Source organism: Mesoplodon bidens, assembly GCF_964165515.1.
Source record: "Mesoplodon bidens genome assembly, chromosome: 13".
NCBI classification, from domain to species: domain Eukaryota; kingdom Metazoa; phylum Chordata; class Mammalia; order Artiodactyla; family Ziphiidae; genus Mesoplodon; species Mesoplodon bidens.
In genome coordinates, this window is record NC_138169.1 from 23,027,728 (window position 1) to 23,051,399 (window position 23,672).

Sequence of the window (23,672 nt, forward strand, 5' to 3'; positions counted from 1 at the left end):
GTCAAGGCCTGGGGCCTTGATGAGCGTGGAAATTGGAACTTGGGTATCAGCCCAGCCCAGCAGAGGGGACCTGTGAAGGAGATAGCCAGGGAGGCAGCCATGAGGGCCGCAATGCAGACAGGCCCAGGGCCAAGATGACATTGAACCTACACCTCCCTCCTAGACCTCTCCTTGCCAGAACCAGGTGTTTACCCACAGACCCTGGACAGATCATCTCTGTACAGCCTCAGCCTTCGCTATGACTGAGAAATATTCCTGCAGTTTCTGCAACAACCCTTGACCTCTTCACTGCCTGGACTCATTCAGGGTTTTTCCACATTCTTTTCAACTTAGTTGACATTTATACAACTTCCTACCCCAAAATAGCAGAATGCACATGGAACGTTTACCAAGATAGACCATATTCTGGGCTATAAAACAGACCTCAATGAATTTTAAAGGATTGGAGTGAGCTTTTGCCTTAAGAAACTAAAAGACAAGAAGAAAAAGGAGAAGAGCAGAAGGAGGAGATGAAGAAGGGGGGGTGGGGGAGGAGGAGGAGGAGATTAGTGAGACCCCAAGTAAGTAGAAGAAAGGCATAAAAATCAACATGGAAATCAAACAAATGGAAAACAGAAAATCACTGGGAAAAAAAGCTGGTTCTCTGAGAACAATAAAATTGATTAACCTCCAGCCAGATTGGCCAATAAAAAAGAAAGAAGACACACTACAGAGGTGACATATAGATTTTATAGATATTTAAAAAACAAAAAGGAAATATTTTGAACAACCTTGTGCCAAAAATTTTGGCAATTTAGATGAAATAGACAAATTCCTTGAAAAGACATGATTTACCAAAGATCATTCAAGAACCAAGAAACACCCTGAATACCTCTTTATCTATTAAAGACTTTGAATTTATAGTTAAAAACCTTCCTACAAACAAAACTTGAGGCCTAAATGGCTTCACTGGGCCTGCAAATGCCCCCCCAATGTTTAAGGAAGAAATGATACCAATTCCATACAAACTTTCAGAAAATTGAACAGGAAGAAATATTTCCCAATTCATTCTATGAGGCCATTAATTCAACTGGTACCAAAACCAGACAGTAGTATTTTAAGAATAGAAAAATTACAATATCACTCATGAACATAGAAACAAAAATTCTTACCAAAATTTGGAAAATTGAATCCAATAGTATACAGCAAATTCTCATTTTTTTGTCTATCTGGGGATGTCTTTATTTCACCTTCAGCTTTGAAAGATAGTTTTTGCTGGATATAAGATTCTTGGCCGACATATTTTTCCTTTCAGCACTTTGCCTCCATTGTTTCTTTCTCTTTTTTTAAATAAATTTATTTATTTATCTATTTATTTTTGGCTGTGTTGGGTCTTTGTTGCCGCGTGCGGGCTTTCTCCAGTTGTGGCAAAAGGGGACTACTCTTCGTTGTGATGCTCACGCTTCTCATTGCGGTGGCTTCTCTTGTTGCGGAGCACAGGCTCTAGGCATGCAGGCTTCAGTAGTTGTGGCACATGGGTTCAGTAGTTGTGGCTCACAGGCTCTAGAGTGCAGGCTCAGTAGTCGTGGTACACGGGCTTAGTTGCTACGCAGCATGTGGGATCTTCCCAGAGCAGGGCTCAATCAGTGTCCCCTCCACTGGCAGGCGGATTCTTTTACTTTTTAAATAAATTTATTTACTTTATTTATTTATTTTTGGCTGCGTTGGGTCTTCGTTGCTGCGCGCAGACTATCTCTAGCTGTGGTGAGCGAGGGCTACTCTTTGGTGTGGTGCACGGGCTTCTCATTGCAGGGGCTTCTCTTGTTGCGGAGCACAGGTTCTAGGTGCATGGGCTTCAGTATTTGTGGCGCACAGGCTCAGGAGTCTTGGCGCGTGGGCTTCAGTAGGTGTGGCTCGCGGGCTCTAGAGTGCAGGCTCAGTAGTTGTGGCACACGGGCTTAGTAGCTCAGCAGCATGTGGGATCTTCCCAGACCAGGGCTCGAACCCATGTCCCCTGCATTGGCAGGTGGATTCTTAACCACTGTGCCACCAAGGAAGCCCTGCCTCTGTTGTTTCTGATGAGAAGTCAGCTACTAGTCTTATTGAAGTCCTCTTGTATGTGATGACATACTTTTCTTTTGATGCTTTCAAGAATTTCTTTTTGTCCTTGAACATTTTTTTTATTATGATGTGTTTGGATGTGGCTCTGTTTGCATTTTTCCTACTTGGAGTTCATTAAGCTCCTTGGATATGTAAATTAACATTTTCATCAAATTTGAGAGTTTCCAGCCATTATTTTTTCAAATAGTTTTTCTTCCCCCTTTTCTCTCTCCTCTCCTCTGGTGCTCCCATTATACATTTGTTGGTGCATGTAATGCTGTATCACATTTCTCTAACTCTGTTCATTTTTCTGCATTCTTTTCTCTCTCCATTCTTCAGATTGTATAATCTCTATCCTCGTTTGCTGATTCTTTCTGATCTGAAATGGGTGGGGGAGGGAGGGAATGTGCCATGTCTCAAATGCTACAGACTCTTGCTGTTCTGAGATTTACTAGATTTTCTTGAATAAATGTTTCTTTGTTTGCTGTATGCCCTTAAGGCAATTTCCAGAGACTTTAAGTGTGTTTTTTGTTTGTTTATTTTACAAATAATTGTTATCAATTATAGTTGTTTATCTGGGGAGAGGGAGCCACCGAGTTCCTCACACCACTATTCCATAAGCCATCTCTGAATATATGACATGTAAAAAGAGTAATACATCACAACCAAGTGAGATTTCTCTAAAGAATGCAAAGTTGCTTTAATATTGGAAAATCAATCAGTATGATTCACTGTATTAATAGACTGAAAAATAAAAACTGTAAGAGCATCTCAGTAAATGCAGAAAAACATGCATTCCTGTTAAAAAAAAACTTCAAGCAAACCAGGAATAGAAGGGAAATTCCTACACATCTCACATAAGACACCAAACAACAACAACAAAAATCCTACAGCTAACATCATCTTTAATGACAGAAGACTGAATACTTTCCCCCAAGATCATGAACAAGACAGGCCTGTCTACTCTCACCACTTCTATTCAGCATTGTACGAGAGGTTCTAGCCAATATAATCTGGCAAGAAAAAGAAATAAAAGGCATCTGTATTTGAGAGAAAGGGGGAAAACTGCCTTTATTTGCAAATAACACATATGTCTACATTGAAAATCTGATGGAATTTACAGAAAAGCTATGAGAACAAGTAAGTGAGTATAATAAGGATGAAAGATACAAGATCAACATATAAAAATCAATAGTATTACTAGCAACAAACAATTGGAAATTTTAAAAAATTTATTTACAATAGTACAAAAATATGAAATACTTAGGGATAAATACAACAGAAAGTATGAAGCATTGTACAGAACGTTGTTCCGAGAAATTTAAAAAGTCTAAATAAGTGGAAAAGTATGCCATGTTTGTAGATCGAAAGACTTAATATTGTCAAACATGTCAATTCTCCCTAAATCAGTCTACAGATTCAACATAATCCTAATCGAAATCCCAGTAGGGCTTTTGGTAGACATTGCCACGCTGATTCTAAAATTTATATGGAAATGCAAAGGACTTAGAATAGTCCTTTCAACAACTTTTAAAAAGAACAAAGTTGGAGGACTTAAGTAAATGCCTTCAAGATATTATAAAGCTACAGCAATGAAGACAATGTGGCATTGGTATAAAAATAGACAAGTGATTTAATGGAACAGAACAAAGAATCCAGAAATAGACTCATGTATGTATATGGTCAATTGACTTTCAACAAAGGTGCAAAGGCAATTTCATAGAGAAAGGGTAGTATTGATACTTTCAACAAATGGTGCTAAAACAATGATAGTGTGCTGAACCTCCACCCCCAAGATACGTCCACATCCTAATTCCTAGAACCTCTGGATGTTACCTTATTTGGGAAGATGGTCTTCGCAGATGTAATTACATTAAGGATCATGAAATGAGAAGATCATCCTGGATTATCTGAGTGGGCCCTAAATCCAATGACAAGTTTGTTTATAAGAGACACACAGAGGAGAGACATACAAGGAGAAGGTAGTATGAAGTCAGAGGCAGAGATGGGAGTGATGTGACCAAGGAATGCCAGGCAGCCACCAGAAGCTACAAGATATGAGGAAGAGATTTTCTCATAGAGGCCCCGAGGGAGCACGGCCCTGCCAACATCTTGCTTTCAGACTTCTGAACTCCAGAACTGTTAGAGAGTTGTTTTAAGCCACCAAGTATGTGGTAATTTGTCATGGCATCCTCAAGAAACTAATGTAGACATCCATATGCAGTTTTTTTTTTTTTTTTTTTTTTTTTTGTACGCGGGCCTCTCACTGTTGTGGCCTCTCCCCCTGCGGAGCACAGGCTCCGGACGCACAGGCCCAGCGGCCACGGGTCACGGGCCCAGCCGCTCCGCGGCACGTGGGATCCTCCCGGACCGGGGCACGAACCCGCGTCCCCTGCATCGGCAGGCGGACTCCCAACCACTGCGCCACCAGGGAAGCCCCATATGCAGTTTTTTTAAAAAAGAATTTTGATCCACACTTTGCACTGTATATAAAAATTAACTAAAAAATAGATCATAAACCTAAATGTAAAACCTAAAACCATAAAACTTCTAGAAGAAAAGATAGGAAAAGAAAATCTTTGCAACCTTAGGTTAGGCAAAGATTTTTTATTTATATGCTCCTGCATATCCAACACCGAACCTGAACTCGGGCTCCGAGTGGCCACTCAGCAAACGTGTGTGGGACGAATGAAGCCATTCCCTATACAGGCCCGGGATGCTCAAGCCACAGAGCCAGCATTGAATCTCCTGGGGATTCAAGTCAGCCACGTTCCACCCAGCAGGAAAAATTCAGAGCTGACATTAATTCAGACCCCACATACATGATTCTTACTGAGTGAGGCATTGAGACAATCTCGCCCTTTGTCAGAACTGTGGGAGTCTTACTTACATGTAGAGAGAAGCCAGTTTAAAATCAGTCGCTTTCTGAAACCATCAACTCAAGAAATTAAGGATTCTGTCAGCGTGCCCTGAATTTCTGAGCCCAGCAATTAATTCCTTCTAGATTAAAGGATTGTTGTGTTTCTAATACATTATTATGCGGAGTGGGCTTGCTGTGAATTTTTAAACTTTAGCTAGAATCCTCATTAACTGGGACCTTTTATCTGTGTGCAACTTCTAGAAGAGGCCAGTGGCTAGAAAGTGAGCTGACACATCCAAAAAGAAAAAAAAAGCATCCAAGGGGGCGTCGCAATGCACATTCAGCCCGGGCAGCTGTCCTCTCTCCTAACGGTAACAGGGCCATTTCCTCATAAGGCACCAGGCCCAGGCTGGACATTGTAGTTCACCCCACGAATCCTCGCCCGCCCTGTCAGGTGAACACAGTTGTTATTATCTCCAGTTTACAAATGAGGAGACTGTGGCTGGTGAAGGGGGGTGAGGACCCTTGCTCAGGCCTGTGGTGGCCCAAGTCTGTCTAACCTCCAGGCTCCATGCTTGGTCCCATTTTCTACTGCATCTCCTACTACCTGGACAGTGAAGATCTCTGTGCAGAAGGATGACCCCAAGGCCTTTTGAGTCCACCATCCACCTAAGAACCATTCCATTGTGGAGTGGTACCCAGGGCCATTTACATGCTGGGAGGGAGCCATGGAGATGCAGCCGTGCATGAGGCAGACGGTGACCCAGAGGCCAGGGTCTCCATCCCATGTCTGGGAACGTCGGGATTCTTTCAGGCAGGGTCCAGCCTGGCTGCACTTATGGCAGAACCTGAACTCAGATGCAGCCCTTGAGGGGAGATTTCCAGGACCTGGGTCAGATGCTGGCTGAGCCACCCCACATTAACCTGGGTCCCCTCAGTATTTTAGTCAATCCTCGTTTTTAGTTCACACGGGTTCATATACATAATGTGTGTGCACCCAGCCATCTCCTCATCCCACCCCAGCCCCCGGCAGGCTGGGAACCAGTGCCCACCTCCCCTCAGTCCAGTGCAGGTCCCTGGAACCCTGGGGTCTCCTCCTAGAAACTTTAGAAACTCACAAGAGAGTGGGTCAGGAGCTCCAGCCCCCTTAATAAAATGTCCCCTTCCAGCTCCCCAGACGAGAGGTCGGGAGACAGGCAGCCCCGAGAGCAGACCCATCCCAGGGCCTCCTTCCTCTGGGCCCACGGCACCTACCTAGAGCAGAGGGGCTGCTCAGCACCTCCTGCCAAGGTGGCTGGAGCTCACCACTGCACAAAGCCGCTCACAACATTCTTCTTGTGAAAAATAAAGTCTAAAGGAAATTCTGATACATGCTGCAACATGGATGAACCTTGAGGACATAATGCTGAGTGAAATTAGCCAGTCACAAAAAGACAAATACTGTATGATTCCACTTATATGAGGTCCCTAGAGCAGCCAAATTCATAGAGACAGAAAGTAGAGTGGTGGTTGCCAGGGGCAGGATGGGAGGAGGGATGGGGAGTTAGTGTTTAATGAGGATGGGGTTTCAGTTTTGCAAGATGAAAAGAGCTCTGGAGATGGATGGTGCTGATGGTTGCACAACAAATATGAATGTACTTAATGCCACTGAACCATACACTTAAAAATGCTTAAAAAGGTAAATTTAAATGATGTATATTTTACCACAACTTTTAAAGTAAATTTATGTATTTTATTATTTTATCTTATTTATTTATTGTTTCTGGCTGCGTTGGGTCTTCGTTGCTGCACGTGGGCTTTTCTCTGGTTGAGGCAAGTGAGGGCTACTCTTTGTTGCAGTTCCCGGGCTTCTCATTGCGGTAGCTTCTCTTGTTGTGGAGCACAGGCTCTAGGCGCACAGGCTTCAGTAGTTGTGGCACGTGGGCTCAGTAGTTGTGGCTCGTGGGCTCTAGTGCAGGCTCAGTAGTTGTAGCGCACAGGCTTAGTTGCTCCACGGCATGTGGGATCTTCCTGGACCAGGGATTGAACCCGTGTCCCCTGCACTGGCAGGCGGATTCTCAACCACTGCGCCACCAGGGAAGCCCTACAATTTTTTTAAGTTAAGAAAAAAATCTAAAATTTCCCTTCATCAAGCATCCTGCTACTCCCATTCTCCCACTGAATGCTGGCAGCAACATTTGGAAGTAACTTCTACTATTATTCTCATTTAATAGGTAAGAAAGCAAAAATGAAGGAGGTGACATGAGTGGCCTGAGTTCACCCAGCAAGTAAGGGTAGAGCCAGGGCTTGACCCAGGGCCAGCCTGCAGGACCTGCTGTCTCCCACCAGGAGCCCTGGCCACAAAGGGAGCTGCCCCTCCCTGATTACTTACTACAGCTCTGCTCTGATTCCCCTGCCAGGGGCTGCAGACAGGATCCAGATGGTGGTTCCCCTGCTGACCAGGATAGGGCCGAATTGGAAAACCCCTCCTCCAGGGTTTCCAAATGCATCCCGGACTTCTGTCCTGGAAGCGCCTGGTGCCCTCTTGCTGGGACGGTGGGGGGCAGAGAGACAGCCGAGCCTGGCCACTGGCCTGGACGGTGACTGTTGTGGATGACAGGGGTTGGCACCAACCCAAGGTACCCCTACAGGCCCTGGAATGCCCAGTTTCCTCGACCGTGAGACTCATCTTATCCTCACCTGAGCTCGTGCCCTGGGGCTGCAGTAACAAAGCATCACAACTGGAGGGAATAAACAACACACTTACTGTGCCACAGCTCAGGAGGCTAGGCGTCTGGGAGTCTGCAGCTGAGGGCTCAGCAGGTGCCTTTGTGGGTGGGGAGAGAGAATCTGTTCCATTGCTCTCTCCACCTTCTGGTGGCCTCGGGCGTTCCTTGGCTCATAGGTGGCCTTCTTCCTGTGTCTTCACATCATCTTCCCTCCATCTGTCTCTGTGTCCAAATTTCCCCTTTCGTAAGGACACGGCTGTAGTGGATGAGGACCCACCCCAATGACCTCTTCTTAACTTGATCATCTACAAAGACTCTATTTCTAAATAATGTCACATTTCAAGGGGTGGGACTTCAACATCTTTTAGGGGGACACCATCCAACCCATAACTCTGTTCCACTACGCTCTTACTCCTCTCAGCCTCCCCGGAGGCCAGTGGGGAAGGTTCTGAGGGTTGGGGACGTTTGCAAAGTGAAAGGGTATTTCACATACTCTCTAAGGTTTTGTGAATTTATAACCATCATCGCATGTACTGAATGCTCGCCGTGTGCCAGGCACTGGGCATACACATTCCCCCATCCTTAGCTGCAGGGCAGCTGTTACCATCCCATTTCACAAGTGGGTGACACAGCCCTCAGTTGAAGGAATGAAGCTTTGATCATTGCAGTTGGAGTAAAAGACAATGCTTGGGAATTCGGGCAGGAGAGGAGGTGTGAGGGGAGGTTATTTCTACCTCCTAAAAATCTTCCGATCTGGTGACTTCTCTCCATCCCCACGTGCCTGCCTGTGTCTGTGTCCTGGGGCTGCTGTAGCAAATGACCATAGACTTGGTGGCTTAAAACAAAAGTTTATTCTTTCACACTTCTGGAAGCCGGAAGTCAAGATGTCAGCAGGGCTCCCTCTGAAGCCTCTAGAGGGGCATCCTTCCCTGCCACATGCAGCTTCTGGTGGCTCCAGGCATTGCTTGGCTTGTGGCTGCATCCCTCTCCGATCTCTGCCTCTGTCTCCACATGGCCTCCTCTTCTCTGTCTCTCCTCCAGTGTCCTTTATAAGGACATTTGTACTTGGATTTAGGGCTCACCCAGGTAATCCAGGATGATGTCACCTCAAAATCATTAATTACATCTGCAGAGAGTCTTTTCCAAATAAGGACACATTCACAGCTTCCAGGACGTGGACATATGTTTTGGGGGTCACCATTCAACCCCTTCTTATAGTCCCAGCTGCCATCATCCAAGCTGGGCTACGGCAACTACCCCGTCTCCCAGCCTCCAGGGCACACAGTCAGAGGAATCTTTCAGAAGCAGAGACCAGACCCCAGTCCCTTCCAACTTAAAGCCTCCCAGGCTCCCAGAGCCTCAGGAAGCTCCCTCGGCTGGGCCCTGCTGACCTCTTAGGCCTCGGGTCTCCCTGCTCCCCTCCCCACACCCTGTTCCCACCACACTGACCTGCCCTTGGTTCCTGCAAGGGTCCACCCGTGCTCTTGCCTTCAGGCATCCCCTGTGCGGTTACCGCTGCTCCCTCTGCCTGGGACTCTTCCCGTGGGCTTCACCTGGATGACTTTTGCTCATCTACCAAGTCCGTTTAGAGAGATTCTCCTGCACTCCCCTTGACAACTGAATCAGGGGCCTGAGTTCCCACAGCCTGTCCCCGTCACAAGTCGTCCCAGGGGGTTATAAGGTGGGTTCACCTGTCTTTGCTCTCCGGACCATGAGCTCGGCTGGAGCAGGGCCCACCTCACCCACATCCATCCTGCTCACTGCAGAATGGCCACCACCCGCTGCAGGGCACAGCTGGCATCCTGCAGTGTGTCTGGGGTAGCGTGGAGATCAGACATGGCTGGACCTTTCCTCCCACCTCCCACCCCTGCCCATCTTCCTTCCTCAGAGTCTAGGGAAACACTTTTTTCCCACCTTTAAAATCTTAAGTTCTGTTTGAATGTATGTATGTGTGTTTTCTATATAATAGCTTTATTGAGATATAACTTACATACCGTACAATTCACCCAAACTGTACAAGTCAGTAGTGTTCAGTGTATTCAGAATTGTGCAAGTATCACTACAATCAACTTTAGAACATTTTCATTATCCCAAAAAGAAATCCTATACATATGAGCAGTCACGACCCATTTCCCTCCGACTGCACCCCTTCCCCAGCCCCAGCCTCAGGCAACCACTAATCTCTCTGTCTCCATGGAGTTCCCTATTCTGGACATTTCATACCAACAGAATCTTACAGTACGTGGCCTTTTGTGTCTGGCTTCTTTCACTTAGCATATTATTTTCCAGATTCAGCCACGTTGTAGCATGTGTCAGCACTGCATTCCTTTTTATTGCCTGAATAATATTCTGTTATATGGATAGACCACTATTTATCCATTCATCAGCTGATGGACATTTGGGTTGTTTCCACTTTGGGGCTATGATGAATAGTGATGCTGTGAACCTTTGTGTGCAAGTTTCTGTGTGGATATATGTTTTCATTTCTCTTGGGTCTATACCTAAGTGTGGTGAATGTGTTTTTCTTAATTAAAAATAATTTATATTTTAAATTACAAACGCAAAACAAGAGAGATCACCAAAGCCACAAATTAGAAACAAGAAAATACAGACTCACCCATAATCCCTATAAACAAAGGTATCTGGTGTCCTTCCCTGGAAACATCCCTTTGCTCTTGTTTACTTATATGGATCATGAACGGGGGGCCATGTATGTAGAAACTGTGACAACTCCTGGCCCTTGCATTCAGCTTCCTCTGATCTCTCATGTGACTATCAATAAAGAACCATTCAGCGCAGATTAGAAATGAAACCAGCTTTAACTTCAAAGGACAAACAGCTAAGAGTTTAGCTAACAGCTAAGAAAGAAGGAGGATTTTCAGCTGTCTGGAGGTGGGGGAAAGATTTTCAATGGGGCTGGAACTTCTCATTCTTTGGCCAAAAAAAAATCACTAAAAAGAAGGGAAGCCCAAACCCCAAACAAAAATCTAGGGAATCATTACATCAAGATAGATGGATTACAAGTGATTTATTTTCTTTTTGAAAAAATTTAATGATATGATATTATTATAATGTTTTACCACTAAAAAGATTCTAAGAAGGCTTTGAGGGATTACTGATGAAAAAGAGTGATTTTGTAAAACCCAGCAATTCTTAAGGAGAGTGCGGCCAAAAACGCCTTTTTTGTTCTTTTATAGTTTCTTGCAAGAATGGGCTCACTGAGACAGAGGTCGAGTGAGCAGACAGCCGCAGACTTGAGGGAAGCTATGAACATCTCAACTCCAAGAATGAGAGTTGCCTGTGAGCACATAGGAAAAAGCAGGTAAGAAAAGGCATTAAAGGTGTCTATCTTTAAAATGATTGTGGGGAAAAAATGGAAATTCTTAACCATTCATGACCAGTAAGAAAGGCTGAAACTTCATGTTTGCTTTCTTAAATATCTTGCTGCAAACCTTTTCCCAAACTACATGTTCATTATTACAAAAATAATTCTTAGAAGCATCCCTTCTTAAACAGAGATTAGTAATTCTAATATTCACGATCAAGTGTTTTAAAGATCTCCACTTATTCTAAAAAGTATCATTAAACAGAAACACATTCTTGTCTACTCAGAAGCACAGTCTAGAGGTGGCTGGATGCCTGGCACAGAAGCTGCTGCTTTCCACTCCTTCATCCAGGGTAGACATTGCTAAGTGATCACAACACTCTTTTCCACCAGACTAAAGAGTGTCTCTGTATCCCTATCTATTCTTCTCAAAAGGTAACTTCTAGGAGTGACTCAGGGGGCAAAAACCCAAAAAACAAAAAACACTCGTTAATGTGCAAGTACAAACCCAAGGCGCCACCTAGTGGCAGAGCTTCCTAATTGCAGGCAGAGTACAAACAAAACTATCCCCAGTTTTAAAAAGAACCGGATCCCTGGGCCAGCAAAGCTAGTCACAGTCACGATGACAGTAGATAAACTATTCAGTCTAGTCTTGAGAAAATACAGTAGCCCTCCTAGAGAAAAGTTTTGTATTTCAACATGGGTTTTCCTTGCTTTAGTCCAAGAGATTGGCCAATAGAAGAATGTCAGGCAACAACTAGTAGCAACAAAGGGCCTTTAGAAAACACCAAATTCTTCCCCAATATTCTCTTTGCCAAAGACTGACTCTTCTGTCTGTCAGGTTCCCAAGCTGCCCAGATTTCTCATTCTGCAGACTACATACACCATGCCTCAGAGTCACGTGGGTACTTTTCTTGAGCAGAATATGCCAGGCCCTGCATAAGGAGCTCATCTGAATTCTCCTCTTAGCAACCTACCCTGAGACAAATGCTGCTATCCTCATTTTCCAGGCAAATACACTGAGGCTCAGAGAGGGGAAGCAACTTGGCCAAGGTCACACAGTGAGGAAGATACAGGCAGGAATGAAACATCCTCCTGGCCAAGCGGGGGCTGCAGACCCCACAATGTCAGCCCCTTCCTGACAGCAGGCTGCCCTTCTTGCTGGAGGAGTCTAAGCAGGTCAGCTGTGCTCCTGGGAACATCCCACTGGGGCAGCGCACAAGCAGCCCAGATGGGCCAATGGGCCCTGTCAGGAGGGGGCTGGGCACAGTGCAGGGTCCCAGGGCCAATTTGGGACCTGGACTGTCCCGACCACCTGCTCCAAGGTTGTGCAGCAAGACGTTGAGTCTCACTCTGTGGTCACTAGCTGTGCAGTTTATCAGCCTCCCTGGCCTCCCTTTCCTGGGCAGAACACCTTTGCATGGGCAGCTGTGATAATGCATGCCATCTGCAGGCACATAGATTAAGGCTCGGGGCTGACTCAGTAGAAGACAGGTCATTGCTGCCCACCCCCCTCCCCCTGCTCCTGTCCACCATCCTGTCCTCCTGCTGTCTCTCTGCTCTCTCCACATCGCTGTCTGCCTGTGTCTACTCTGAGCCCCACCTCTTTCCATGTCAGGCAACCACTAATCTAATTTTTGTCTCTAGGGATTTGCCTATTCTAGACATTTCATATAAATACAATATGTAGCCTTTTGTTTCTGGCTTCTTTCACTCAGCATGATGTTTTCAAGGTTCATCCGTGCTGGAGCATGTATCAGTACTGTGTTCCTTTCAATGGCTGACTAATATATGTATGCCACATTTCACTTATCTCTGTTCTTTTTACTGGCAATACAGCATTCCACTGATGGGTGTACCTTAATATACTAGTCTCCTGCAAGGGGCATTTAGGTTGTTTCCTGTCTTTTGATACTACGTATAGTACTGCAGTTAATTTCTTTCTGTTCTTTGCAAATATACATGTAAGAAAGTTCCTCACTGTGGAATTACTAGGTCAAAGGAAGACACATTTTACCTTCTATTACATATTACCAACTGTGCTCCAAAGAGGGCATATGTGAAGTGACAATTTCTCCACATCCTTGCCAACTCATTTTATCAAAGATTTTAAGTCCTTACCATCAGTTTTGGAAGGTGCTATCTCACTGTAGTTTTCATCTGCAATTTTTTCTTTTGAGTGAAATTGAATGCCTTTTCATTCTGAGTTGTCTGTTCATAACTTTTGTCTATTTCTCTATTGGGCCATTGATTGATGTTATTGATTTGTAAGAGCTCTTTATATGTGGAGGAAATTTGTCTTTTTTTCTGATTGATATGTTGAAAATTTTTTCCACAGTTAATCATATTATTCTTTTTCAATGCAGAAAAATTTATGTACCCAGTGTATCCTTTATGGATTCTGGGGTATGTAGTTTTCCTAGTACTCTTAGAAAGATTACGGAAAGGGCCCAGCATCTATTTATGATCCATCAGGGGAATCAGACAAATCAACAGATGGCTCCTGCATAGAACGCTGTGAGTGGAGAAGCCCAGTGGACATGTGATCCAGTCTTGGATCCAGTCTTGGATCCAGTCTTGGTATGGGACACCTTCCCAGAGGCAGGGAGGGGGTGATGTCTGAGCTGTGACAGAAGGGGGAGTGGGCATTGGTAGGCACAGGGGATGGGATGGGATGGGAAAGCCCTGCGGTCCAGGGCTTCCCTGGTGGCACAGTGGTTGAGAGTCCGCCTGCCGATGCAGGGGACACGGGTTCGTGCCCCGGTCCGGGGGTATCCCACATGCCGCGGAGCGGCTGGGCCCGTGGGCCATGGCTGTTGGGCCTGCGGGTCCAGAGCCTGTGCTCCGCGGCAGGAGAGGCCACAGCAGTGAGAGGCCCACGTACCACAAAAAAAAAAAAAAAAAAAAAAATGTCCTGCGGTCCAGCTGGAGAGCACAGGGTTGGCTGGGAGGATGGAGACTCGCTTTGGTGTCCCAGGGTCTGGGACACAGGGAGGATGAGCAGGCCAGGCCACGTTCAGTTCCCACCCTGAGGGCAGCAGGGACACTGAAGATTTCCCTCACAGGGAACTACCTCCAGTCACCTTTGGGAAGATCCAAAAAGACTGGAAGGGTCAGAGAGGAGGTGAGAAGCCACCAAGGAAACTGAGGCCACATCCCATAGAGGGTGGGGAAGCTGGAAGGGACAGAGCCGAGGAGTGGGCAGATGGAGAGGATCCAGTCTTGGCCCCGCAGGGCTGGACAGGAGGGCAGGGCAGGGAGAGCGTGGAGTCCAGGCGCTCCAGGGGTGCACATGCCCCATATGCTGTCCATCCACTTATGACTCCCTGGGCCAAGCCACAGGCTAGAAATCCATCTCTTCTGGGTCCAGCAGCTCCATCTGCCTAACAGGGCTTCCCAGGCACAATTTATACCAATGCAGGCAGCCCAGAGCCCATTGGTCAGCCAGTGCCAGGCAAGGGCAGCAGATGGCAGAAGGACTACCTCCTGCCTCTTAGGGGTATGGGAGTGTGGGTCTGAGGGAGGCAGAGCCTGTCATGCAGAGGATGGTGCTGGGTTGGCACCCTGGTCCTGCCCCCTCTGCCCGGTCCCCACAGGAGCTGAGACCGACAACCTGGGGTCCTCTTCCCCAAGTGCTCTTCTCTCTGTGTCTGTCTGTCTCTTTTTCTGTCTCTCTGTCTTTCCATCTGCCTCTCTCTACATCTCTCTGGCTGACATCTCTCCCTCTGTCTCCAGCTTGCTGGCTCTCTTTCTCTTCCTGAGTATCTCTCTATATCTCTATATCTCTCTCTGGCTCTTTCTCTCTCCCTCTCCTCTTCCTCCTCAGAATCACTTCCTCAGAGTGGAACCCATTCATCCTGGGGGTGTCAGGTGGGGCAGGCCCACATGCTCCTGGCCCAGCAGGCACCTCCTGGGACTGGCAGGGCTGGCAGGCAGCTCCAGGGTCTCCGCTCTGAGTGGCTCCTCTTGCCTGTCCTTTGTGCCTGCCAGGTCCATCTAAACCACAGGGACTTGTGGCCACCATTCCAGATGCGTCCAGCAGGGGGTGGGTTTCACCTCACTGTGGCCGGGAAAAGGATATTTTCCCACACAGAAGGCCCTTTCACTTGGCAGACCTTGTTCCTAGATCCTTGGTCACCAAGCATCCCCCTTACTAGCCTAGAAGTGATTACTAGCCCACTACTAGTGATTTAGGGTTTAAATGAGGAAGAATCCCTGTTAACTGGGCCCCAATATTTAACAACATTCAATATATCAGTCATTAACACTCTAGTGTAAATGAGCCAACCTCTACCCTGCCAGCTAGGTGGATGTTGCCTAAGGAGACCTCATTAGTCTGTTTTTGCAGGAGGAGAGATGTGGAAAAAGAAGCAGAGCCAGGGATACCCAAAGAAGGGAAACAGGGCAAAGGTGGGGGGGCAGAAAGGAGGGGATTTGTGGGCAAGGAACCAGAAGAAGGGAAGTGGGACAAACATTGTTAAGGAGAAGGCCTCTTATCTGTCCATTTCTTCACAGTCAACAAAGCACAGTCACAGGAAAGTCCCCAAGTCTTGTATCCCTCCCTCCCCCGTTTTCCAGATGGGGGCACTGAGGCCCAGAGAGAAGGGACTCACTGTAGATCATGCAGACATCCAGGTGTCCAAACTCCAAATACAGGTGCCCTGGCTGCCACCCTGTCCTCCTCCCCTGACCCAAGGTGCCGGTCTCTCCCCCTGAGGATTCCTGAGGAGGGCAGGAAAGCCCTCTCTCGGAGCCCTAATTTATGATTTTCCGACAGCTTCCTTCCTCCCATCACTCCTTCCAGCTCCAGTCCCAGCTTCATGAGGAAGGAATGAACTGGGTGAGAAGGGCAGCTCCATGGAGCATAAATAACTTGGCTGGGCAGCTGCAGGCTCTCTGGGTCCCCCAGCATCCCCGCCCTGGCCCAGCGAGGGGCCGCAGGGCCAGGCCTCCAGATCAAAGGCACAGAAAGCGGGCATTGTTCCCTAACCTGGAAGGCCGGCCCACTGGCCCTGCCCTTTGTCTGGGCAGAGGCTTCGATGGCGCTGGCGCTGACTGGGCCCCTGGGGGCTGCCGCCACAGGCTCCGGTACCCCCAGGCCTCTTGGGCTGCTCCCTCCCCTATAGAATGGGCACGACATGGGTACAGATCAACTGGGGCACCTCGGCTCACACAAGCTGGTGTGCAAGCAGGGCTAATTTTATGGGCCCTCCCCACCCCGAGCCTGGGAGACTGTCCTTGGGACATAGGCAGAGGGACGAGGTTCTTAGCACAGGCTCCAGGGGCAGTTCACAGGGAAGCGAGGCTGCAACCCAGGTTCGTTTGCTGTTAGAAGAACAGCATTTCCTGTTTGGATTAGGCCGGCTGGATGTGTCAGTGAATACACAGCAGAAGGGCTGTGTTTCCCAGACCCCATGGCCTGCTCCTGGTGTATGTGTGTGTGTGTGTGTGTGTGTGTGTGTGTGTTTATGCATGTGCTCCCTCTCACCTCCTCAGCCTCCCGACAAGAGTCTAAATCTGAGCTGAGTTCTCTTTTTGCCCAAAGAAACCCCCTTGCAGGGTCAGAGGGCAGCAGTGGGGCCTAATGGGTAAGTGCAGAGGCCGGCACCCATCACTCACCAGCCGTGGGCCCCACACCTGGGGATAATATGGAGGCCTCCCGGGTGTGGGAGAAGAGGGCAGGCGACAATGCAAGCAAAATGCTTAGCATGGCTCCTGGCACACGGTCAGCGCTCAGACCGAACCGGAAGCTGCTGTTGTTACTGGCGGTTGTGGTTCGGTCTTGGCAGCTGAGAAGATCAGCCCCCCAGGGAAGAGGCCCCACCCACAGGGGCCTTGAGCCAGCAGGCCCCTCTCCTCCCCATCTCAGCAAACATTGAAACCTCAAATGACCAAACCCAGGTCCCTGCAGCATTTCCTGCCCTTCCTGCTCAGGGGGGAAAGAGGACCAGAAAATAAGCTGATATCCACCAGGAGAGTGCGCCCTCAAAAGGGGGCCTCGTACTGTGCCCCAGGACCACCGCACAGAGACCCAAAGCTTTAAAAACTGCCTTGTTTTTTGTTTGTTTAATTGAAGTATAGTTGATTTACAATGTTGTGTTAGTTTCTGGTGTACAGGCAAGTGACTCAGTTATATATATATATATATATATTCAGTTTTTCAGATTATTTTCCATTATAGCTTATTACAAGATACTGAATATAGTTCCCTATGCTATACAGTAGGACCTTGTTGTTTATCTATCTTATATAAAGTAGTGTGTATCTGTTAATCCCAAACTCCTAATTTATCCCTCCCCTGCTTTCCCCTTTGGTAACCATAGGTTTGTTTTCTATATCTGTGAGTCTGTTTCTGTTTTGTAAATAAGTTCATTTGTACCATTTTTTAAGAATCTACATGTAAGTGATATCATATGGTATTTGCCTTTCTCTCTCTGACTTCTCTTAGTATGATAATCTCTAGGTCCATCCATGTTTCTGTAAATGGTAATATTTCATTCTTTTTTATGGTTGAGTAATATTCCATGGTATATATGTACCACATCTTCTTTATCCATTCATCTGTTGATGGACACTTAGGTTGCTTCCATGTCTTAAAACTGCCTTGTTTTTTCAGGCAAGGAAATGAGGCTCCAAGAGGGGAGGTGACTTGTCCCGGGTCACACAGTGTCCAGTGGTTGCTCTGGAATTGACACCTAGGCCTATGGGGTACTGAGCCTATGTGGTAACCACCAGGCTGCACTGGCATGGGGGTCTAGCTGTAGTTTTAAATAAATATCCTGGACCAAGGGACCCCAGCCTCAGTAAGGATAGGACCCTTTCTGATGTCAAAATGTTGATAACAGCTTTTCCTGGGAGCATCCATTGCTGGAGAAAGTCACAGTGGCCTGGAGCGCCCATGAGTTTGGTGATAAAGGAACATGTATGCCATTCATCACAGGAGCATCTCAGACATGTTGCAAACAGATGCGGTAGTGCCTCCTCATTCTGTGGCCTTCCTGGGCCTTCCCAGGACAGAAGCCACTGCCCAGCACTTCCCCTTCCTAAAGAGCTGCATACCCTCCAAAGTGCCCTTTGGGGTGTTGGGTTTTTTGTTTGTTTGTTTTGTTTTTTGCGGTACACGGGTCTCTCACTGCTGTGGCCTCTCCCCGTTGCGGAGCACAGGCTCTGGACGTGCAGGCTCAGCGGCCATGGCTCACGGGCCCAGCCGCTCCGCGGCATGTGGGACCTTCCCGGACCGGGGCACGAACCCATGTCCCCTGCATCGGCAGGCGGACTCTCAACCACTGCGCCACCAGGGAAGCCCAGGGTGTTGGGTTTTGATCGTGGCCACCTGACCAGGCCTCAGATGGGCCTGGGACCATCTCATGAGATGGCCCCTTGAGAGTGACAAGTTATCTAGAGGATTAAGTAACTGATCTAGTTGTGTCAAAAATAAGAGCTAACCAGAGAGGTGCAAAGCTGCTTTTCTTGGGGGTCAGACAGATGGCACATAGAGGTGACCAAAAATCACAAATGGAAGGGAGGGAGTCAGCTCCCCTAGGGGGGCAAAGTTGGCACCATGATGATGTTGTTGGAGGATGTGAGGAGCCCTTGGGGGAACCACGTGAAGCAGGGGACTGTGCGGGCCAAGGCATATCTCATTCCTGCACACACCCTGTAAGGAACGTGCAACTCTTCTCCTTACAAAGAGAAACTGAGGCTCAGAGAGGGGCAGGCCTTGCCCAAGCTAACACGGGCAGAGGGGGCAGAGGGAGGGTTTGAACCCAGCTCTCACTGCCTGCCCCCTTGGGGGACAGGGGTCGGCTCTCTCCACTGGCACACCCTCCCCCCTCTGACTCAGCCCAGGGCCCTGTGCTGCTCTGGTGAGTCTAGGAGAGGTAGTCCCAGGAATCAGAGGTCAGGGCCAGCATGCCCTTCTTGCTGGAGTGTTTCTAGCAGAGATCCTAGATCTGGACAAGCCACAGCAGGATCCCGTAGGACAGGTCCTTGGTGCACTGCCAGGGTGGTAGGGGCTTCACCAGCCTGGGACTGCCTGCTGCCCATTAGTTCTGGCAGAAGGGGGTTGGGGGGAGGTCAGAGACTGTCCTGGAGTTTGGGGAGGGTCTGGGTGCCCTCTGATGAGAACATAAACATACACTTCTGTCACAGACACATACATCACACACATGCACACAGGCATCACACATTTCACATGCCTCCATCACACCTGCACACATATGTATCACACACACACACCATACTTTCATACACTTTGGTGGGATTCACATGTACCCCAGATGAAGTAACTCCATGTACCCCAGATGAAGTAACTCCATTGTAAGCCAGTCCTTTCCTTGTCACTGATGGGGAAACCCAGGCCCAGAGCAACTGATGTCTGCACTCTTCCTTAATTGTGCTAAAGAGCTGACACCCCCTCTGAAGTCAGGAGACCTGGATTTGAATCCTAGCTCTTCCAACCACTGATGGGGTGCTTTAGGCAGATGACATCTCCTCTCTGCCTCAGTTTCTCCATCTGTAAAATGGTGATAAGAGTGGACACTGACTTTATGGGGTCAGCCCAGGTCTTCTCCCAGGGGGACTACGAGTGCCTGGGCCTCTTTTTTTCTCTCTGTAAAATGGGGATAATTGTGCCCACCTCACCCAGAGTGGTTTGAAGATTAAACCGAGAGACGGTGTGAAGCGGAGGTGAGGTGCCCTGCACACAGTGGCGTTCACTGCTCAGGAAGCATTTGTTGCATGGATGGACCGTCCCTCGTGGCTCGGGAACTAGAACCCTCAAAAATGTCGAGAGGGGATGAGGCCCCCGCATCATTAGCCCAGGCTTGTTGGGTTTGGGTCCTGGCTGCGTCTGAGACCGTGGCCCGGCCTCAGCTCCCCACTTTGCAACACGTGGGAGGGCACCTCGAAACTGGCACCGCGCCCCCAAAAGGGCCACGCGGCGCAGGGCGCCAGGCTCAGGTGGGCACCTGGTGACCTTCCTGGCGGGGGCGCCCGGCCCCCCGGCCCCCCGGGGCTCCTTCCGGGTTGGCAGCGGCGGCGCAAGGGGCGGGGGGCCGCGCGGAGGGGCCGGGCGAGGCCGGGAACGCTCGCCCCCGCCCCGCGCCCGCCTCCCGCCCGCCCTCCCGCCGCTGCGCTGGGAACCGGGATCCGCGCGTCCTGGGCGGCTGGCTGCGCGGGCGGGGACGCCAGGCTGGAGGCGACGGCGAGGGGCCGCGCGCGGAGGGCGCCGGGCGCAACATGGGCGGCCCGCGGGCCTGGGCGCTGCTTTGCTTCGGGCTTCTGCTCCCGGGAGGCAGCGCCGCGTGGAGCGTTGGGGGAGCCCCGTTCTCTGCACGCAGGTAAGGGCTGCTCCCACCCCCCGCACCACCTCTGTGCCCTGCCAGCCCGGGGTTGGGAAAGGGACTCCAGGCACCGCCCCCGCCCCAAACTCCGTGCAAGCCCGGGATTGGGAAAGGACCCGGTTCCCCACCTCATTGCCAGCCCGCGTTGGGGCAGGAATCCTGGGCCTCCCCGCTATCTGGCAGAAGCTCCAGGCCCTGCGGGGGTCACCTACTTCACGTATACAGAGCCGGCAGTCCCCCGACAGCCTTCTCCACCCCCCACCACTTCACCTCCAGAGCCGCAGGGGGTGGTTTCCCCCGAGGGAGGAAACCACCAAGACTTCCCCCACCCTCTCCCTAGGGCCCCCTTCCTGCACATAGGAGAAGCCCAGGGCACCCTCTAGCTGACACTTGGGGGACCCTCCCCGCTTTACTCTGCTCCTGGCTTTTTTTTTAGTATCCCAGCTATTTCCCTCAAAGGACGAAGACTGGGGTGGAGTTTCACAGACTGAGGGTCAGTGTCGGCCCCCAGGGACCTGGCATTTTGGACTGTGCTGGGAGCAAGTGCTCTGTCTTCCTGCTGCTCTCTGAGGAGCAGGGAGCATTCTATCTGGTGGTGTTTATGGAGCATCTCCCAATACCAGTGAGGGGGCCCTTTACGTGCAGTGTTCAAGGATTGAATGAGGTAGGGAACACTTGTCCCCATTTAGCAGATGAGCAAATTGAGGCCCCAGAGAATTAACATAATCTTCTAGGCTCATTGACCATTAATAGAAGAACTGGCATTCAAATCTGTGTCTTTCTGGCCTTGGTGACACTGTTTGAACCTACCCAGGCCCCTGTCCTGGCTGTAGCCCCTGCCCCTGCCCCTGCCCCTGCTGGGGTCCCTTTTCGAGGGCCAGCCGCCGCTCTTGTCTGAGGCAGACAATACGGAGTAGCCAGGCCTCTCCAGGCCTTTTCATCCCATTCAAAGGCCTGCCCGGCCCCCACCCCCTACGGGCTCAATTCTTTAATTCTTTTCAGAAATTCCCTTTTCCCAGTGGTCAGGGGCCAGCGTGCCCCCGCTGGGCTAGCAAGAGCAGCTGACATGGGCAGGGCTGGAGGGCAGAGGTGGCTGTGGCATCAGAGGCCAGAGGAGCAGTTGTCTTGAGACAGGGACGGACGGCTGGCAGATGTTACAGCCACCACCATGCATGCTGACCTGGGCTGGCATTTCACCTGTACCTATACCCTCCAGAATCTTCCCGACTGCCATGGGAGGCACACATTTTTATGGTCCTCATTTCATAGAGAAGGAAGATGAAGCTCAGAGAGGAGAAATGACCTGCCTAGGGCGAGGATGTGAACGCCCAGGGTCCCCAGTGTCAAGCTCAGGATGATGGTTGAGAAGGCATAAGGCCTGGACTGCCCGTTCAGCCAGTCCACTGCCTCCCAGCCTGGGCTCCTTGGCCCCCCAGGACTTGCTATGTGGGAGCAGGATGGTGTCTGTGGGCAGGTATCTGGTGGTCACTGGGGACTGTCACCCCATCTAGAGAGGAAAAGGCACCTCAATCTAAGTCAGTCAGTTTCCAGATCCAGTGTACTTTTCACCCCAGCAGCTCTCCTGGAGGAGGGCGAGCTTTTGTCAGCTTGGGGAGCTGAGAAAGGTTTGCAGGTTGTGGTTAGGAATTAGGGGCTCTGGCCTCAGAGCAGGGTTTTATTCCTGGCTCTGTCACCCACTCAATGTGTGACCTCAGGCAGGTCTCTTCAGGGCCCCAGGTCTCAGTTCCCCTCTTCCCTCCCCTCATCCCCTGCACACAGGCCTGAGGACAGTCCCCCACGGGAGGAACCAGTGCAGGGCCTGATGTACAGTGGTTCCTGCTATGACCAACATTGAGTGAGGGGAGGGACCCCTTAGCCAAGGAATCTGTGGTTCTTGGCTGCCAGGACCTCCCCTTGTGGCCCCGTCCCAGCATCATTGGAGACGGCATGGGGATGTTGCTCCCCATCAGCCCTCCCTCCACCCCTATCCCAGTGCCCCAGGCACCCCCTGGCAGCCAAGAGACCAGAGGGAGAAAAGAGGCTTTGTGCCTGGGGAGGGGGAGGCCCGGGAAGGCATCCAAGGGGCCGCCCCCAGGCCCAAGAATGTGGCAAGACTTTGAGACCCCCGGAACCAGGGTGTCCAGGGCTGTGCAGAGCTGCCTTGTCTCGCCCTTGCCCCTATCTGCCCCCTCAGTCCCTGCTGGGGGTGCTTCCTGCCCCTCTGAGGGCCCTTCCAGCCTTTAATGACCCATCTCAGTGTCTCAGTGCTGTGGCTCTAGAGTTGAAGCCGTCACGGGTGTCCTGGTCCAGGCTTCTTCCCCTGCAGTACTGGCTTCCTTTGGGCAAATCCAAGAGTCAAGGAGAGTGGAGAATTTTCTTCCCCACCCCCTCCCTTGGGAGCTCAGATCCCAGCGCTATACCCACAGGGGTGACCTGGGTAAGTGACTTCTCTTGGGGCCTCAGTTTCCACTTGGTAAAATGCAGAGCCTGACAATCCCTATCCCAAAGTCAAGGGGAGGACCTTGTGCAGAAGGTACAGTGCTGGTGTCCCTCAGGGAAGGCCCTGGACCACAGCTGCCTGGTGTGGGCCCTATGTCACGGTCCAGGAACAAGAACTACCAAAAGCCGTCAGCACTGCGCTAAGGGCTCTGCATGAAACCTCCCTTGCAGGAGGAGTGTCTGCTGTCCCCATTTGCAGATGGACAAAGTGAGGCCCCGAGCTGGTCAGGGCCTTGTCCAAGGTCACCAACTTAGGAAGCAGCAGAGCCAGTGTGTGGGGTTCGCCTCTGGTGTGGGGTTCGGGCTCTGTTCACCCCACCCCCACCCTGTGGGTCTTCTTTCTTTCCTCTCCTTTTCATAGCGGCCCTTGGCCCCCAGCCCGCTTGGCTGCCTCCTGCAATTAGCCCCTATCACTGTTCCGGATCACAGCCCTGGGCCTCGTGGAGACAAAGTCCCCTGAGCTCCTCATGGCAGGGGGTGGAGGGCAGATGCGGGGGGGCCCCTCGTGGGGGCGGCCAGTGCCAGGCCGAGCTGGTCTGGCCTGTTTTCTCTCCTCCCGGCAGCCTCTGGAGGCCCAGGAGGTGCTGAGTGGGCAGAAGTGGCAGGCCCAGGAGAGGTGCTGCCTCCTCCCAGCCCCTGCCATTGTCCCATCCCACAGGAGGTAAGCCAGCGTCATCCAGTTCCTGGGCAGCTTGTCACAAACCACACCCCAGAAAAGAAGCTCCCAAGGGCAGCAGGATGGGGGCAGGGCCTCCAAGGACTGCACCCATCTCTGGGAACCTGGGTCCTGGCTCCTCTGCCCAGGGCCACTGTCTGTTCTCAGTCATTCAGCAAACCTCTCTGAGCGCCCCCGGGCT

General features: G+C 50.1%; 1 protein-coding gene across 2 annotated transcripts in view; it reads left to right on the forward strand.

The window, feature by feature from the left end:
• The first annotated feature begins 20,144 nt into the window (after positions 1–20,144).
• The window catches only part of EMID1 (EMI domain containing 1), a 40,984-nt gene continuing 37,456 nt past the window's right edge, over positions 20,145–23,672 (forward strand). For both annotated transcript variants that reach the window (XM_081252192.1, XM_081252193.1), the window contains exon 1: positions 20,145–20,313. In XM_081252192.1, the coding sequence (XP_081108318.1) occupies positions 20,213–20,313 (101 nt within the window). In that variant the 5' untranslated portion in view covers positions 20,145–20,212. The remainder of the gene's footprint in view (positions 20,314–23,672) is intronic.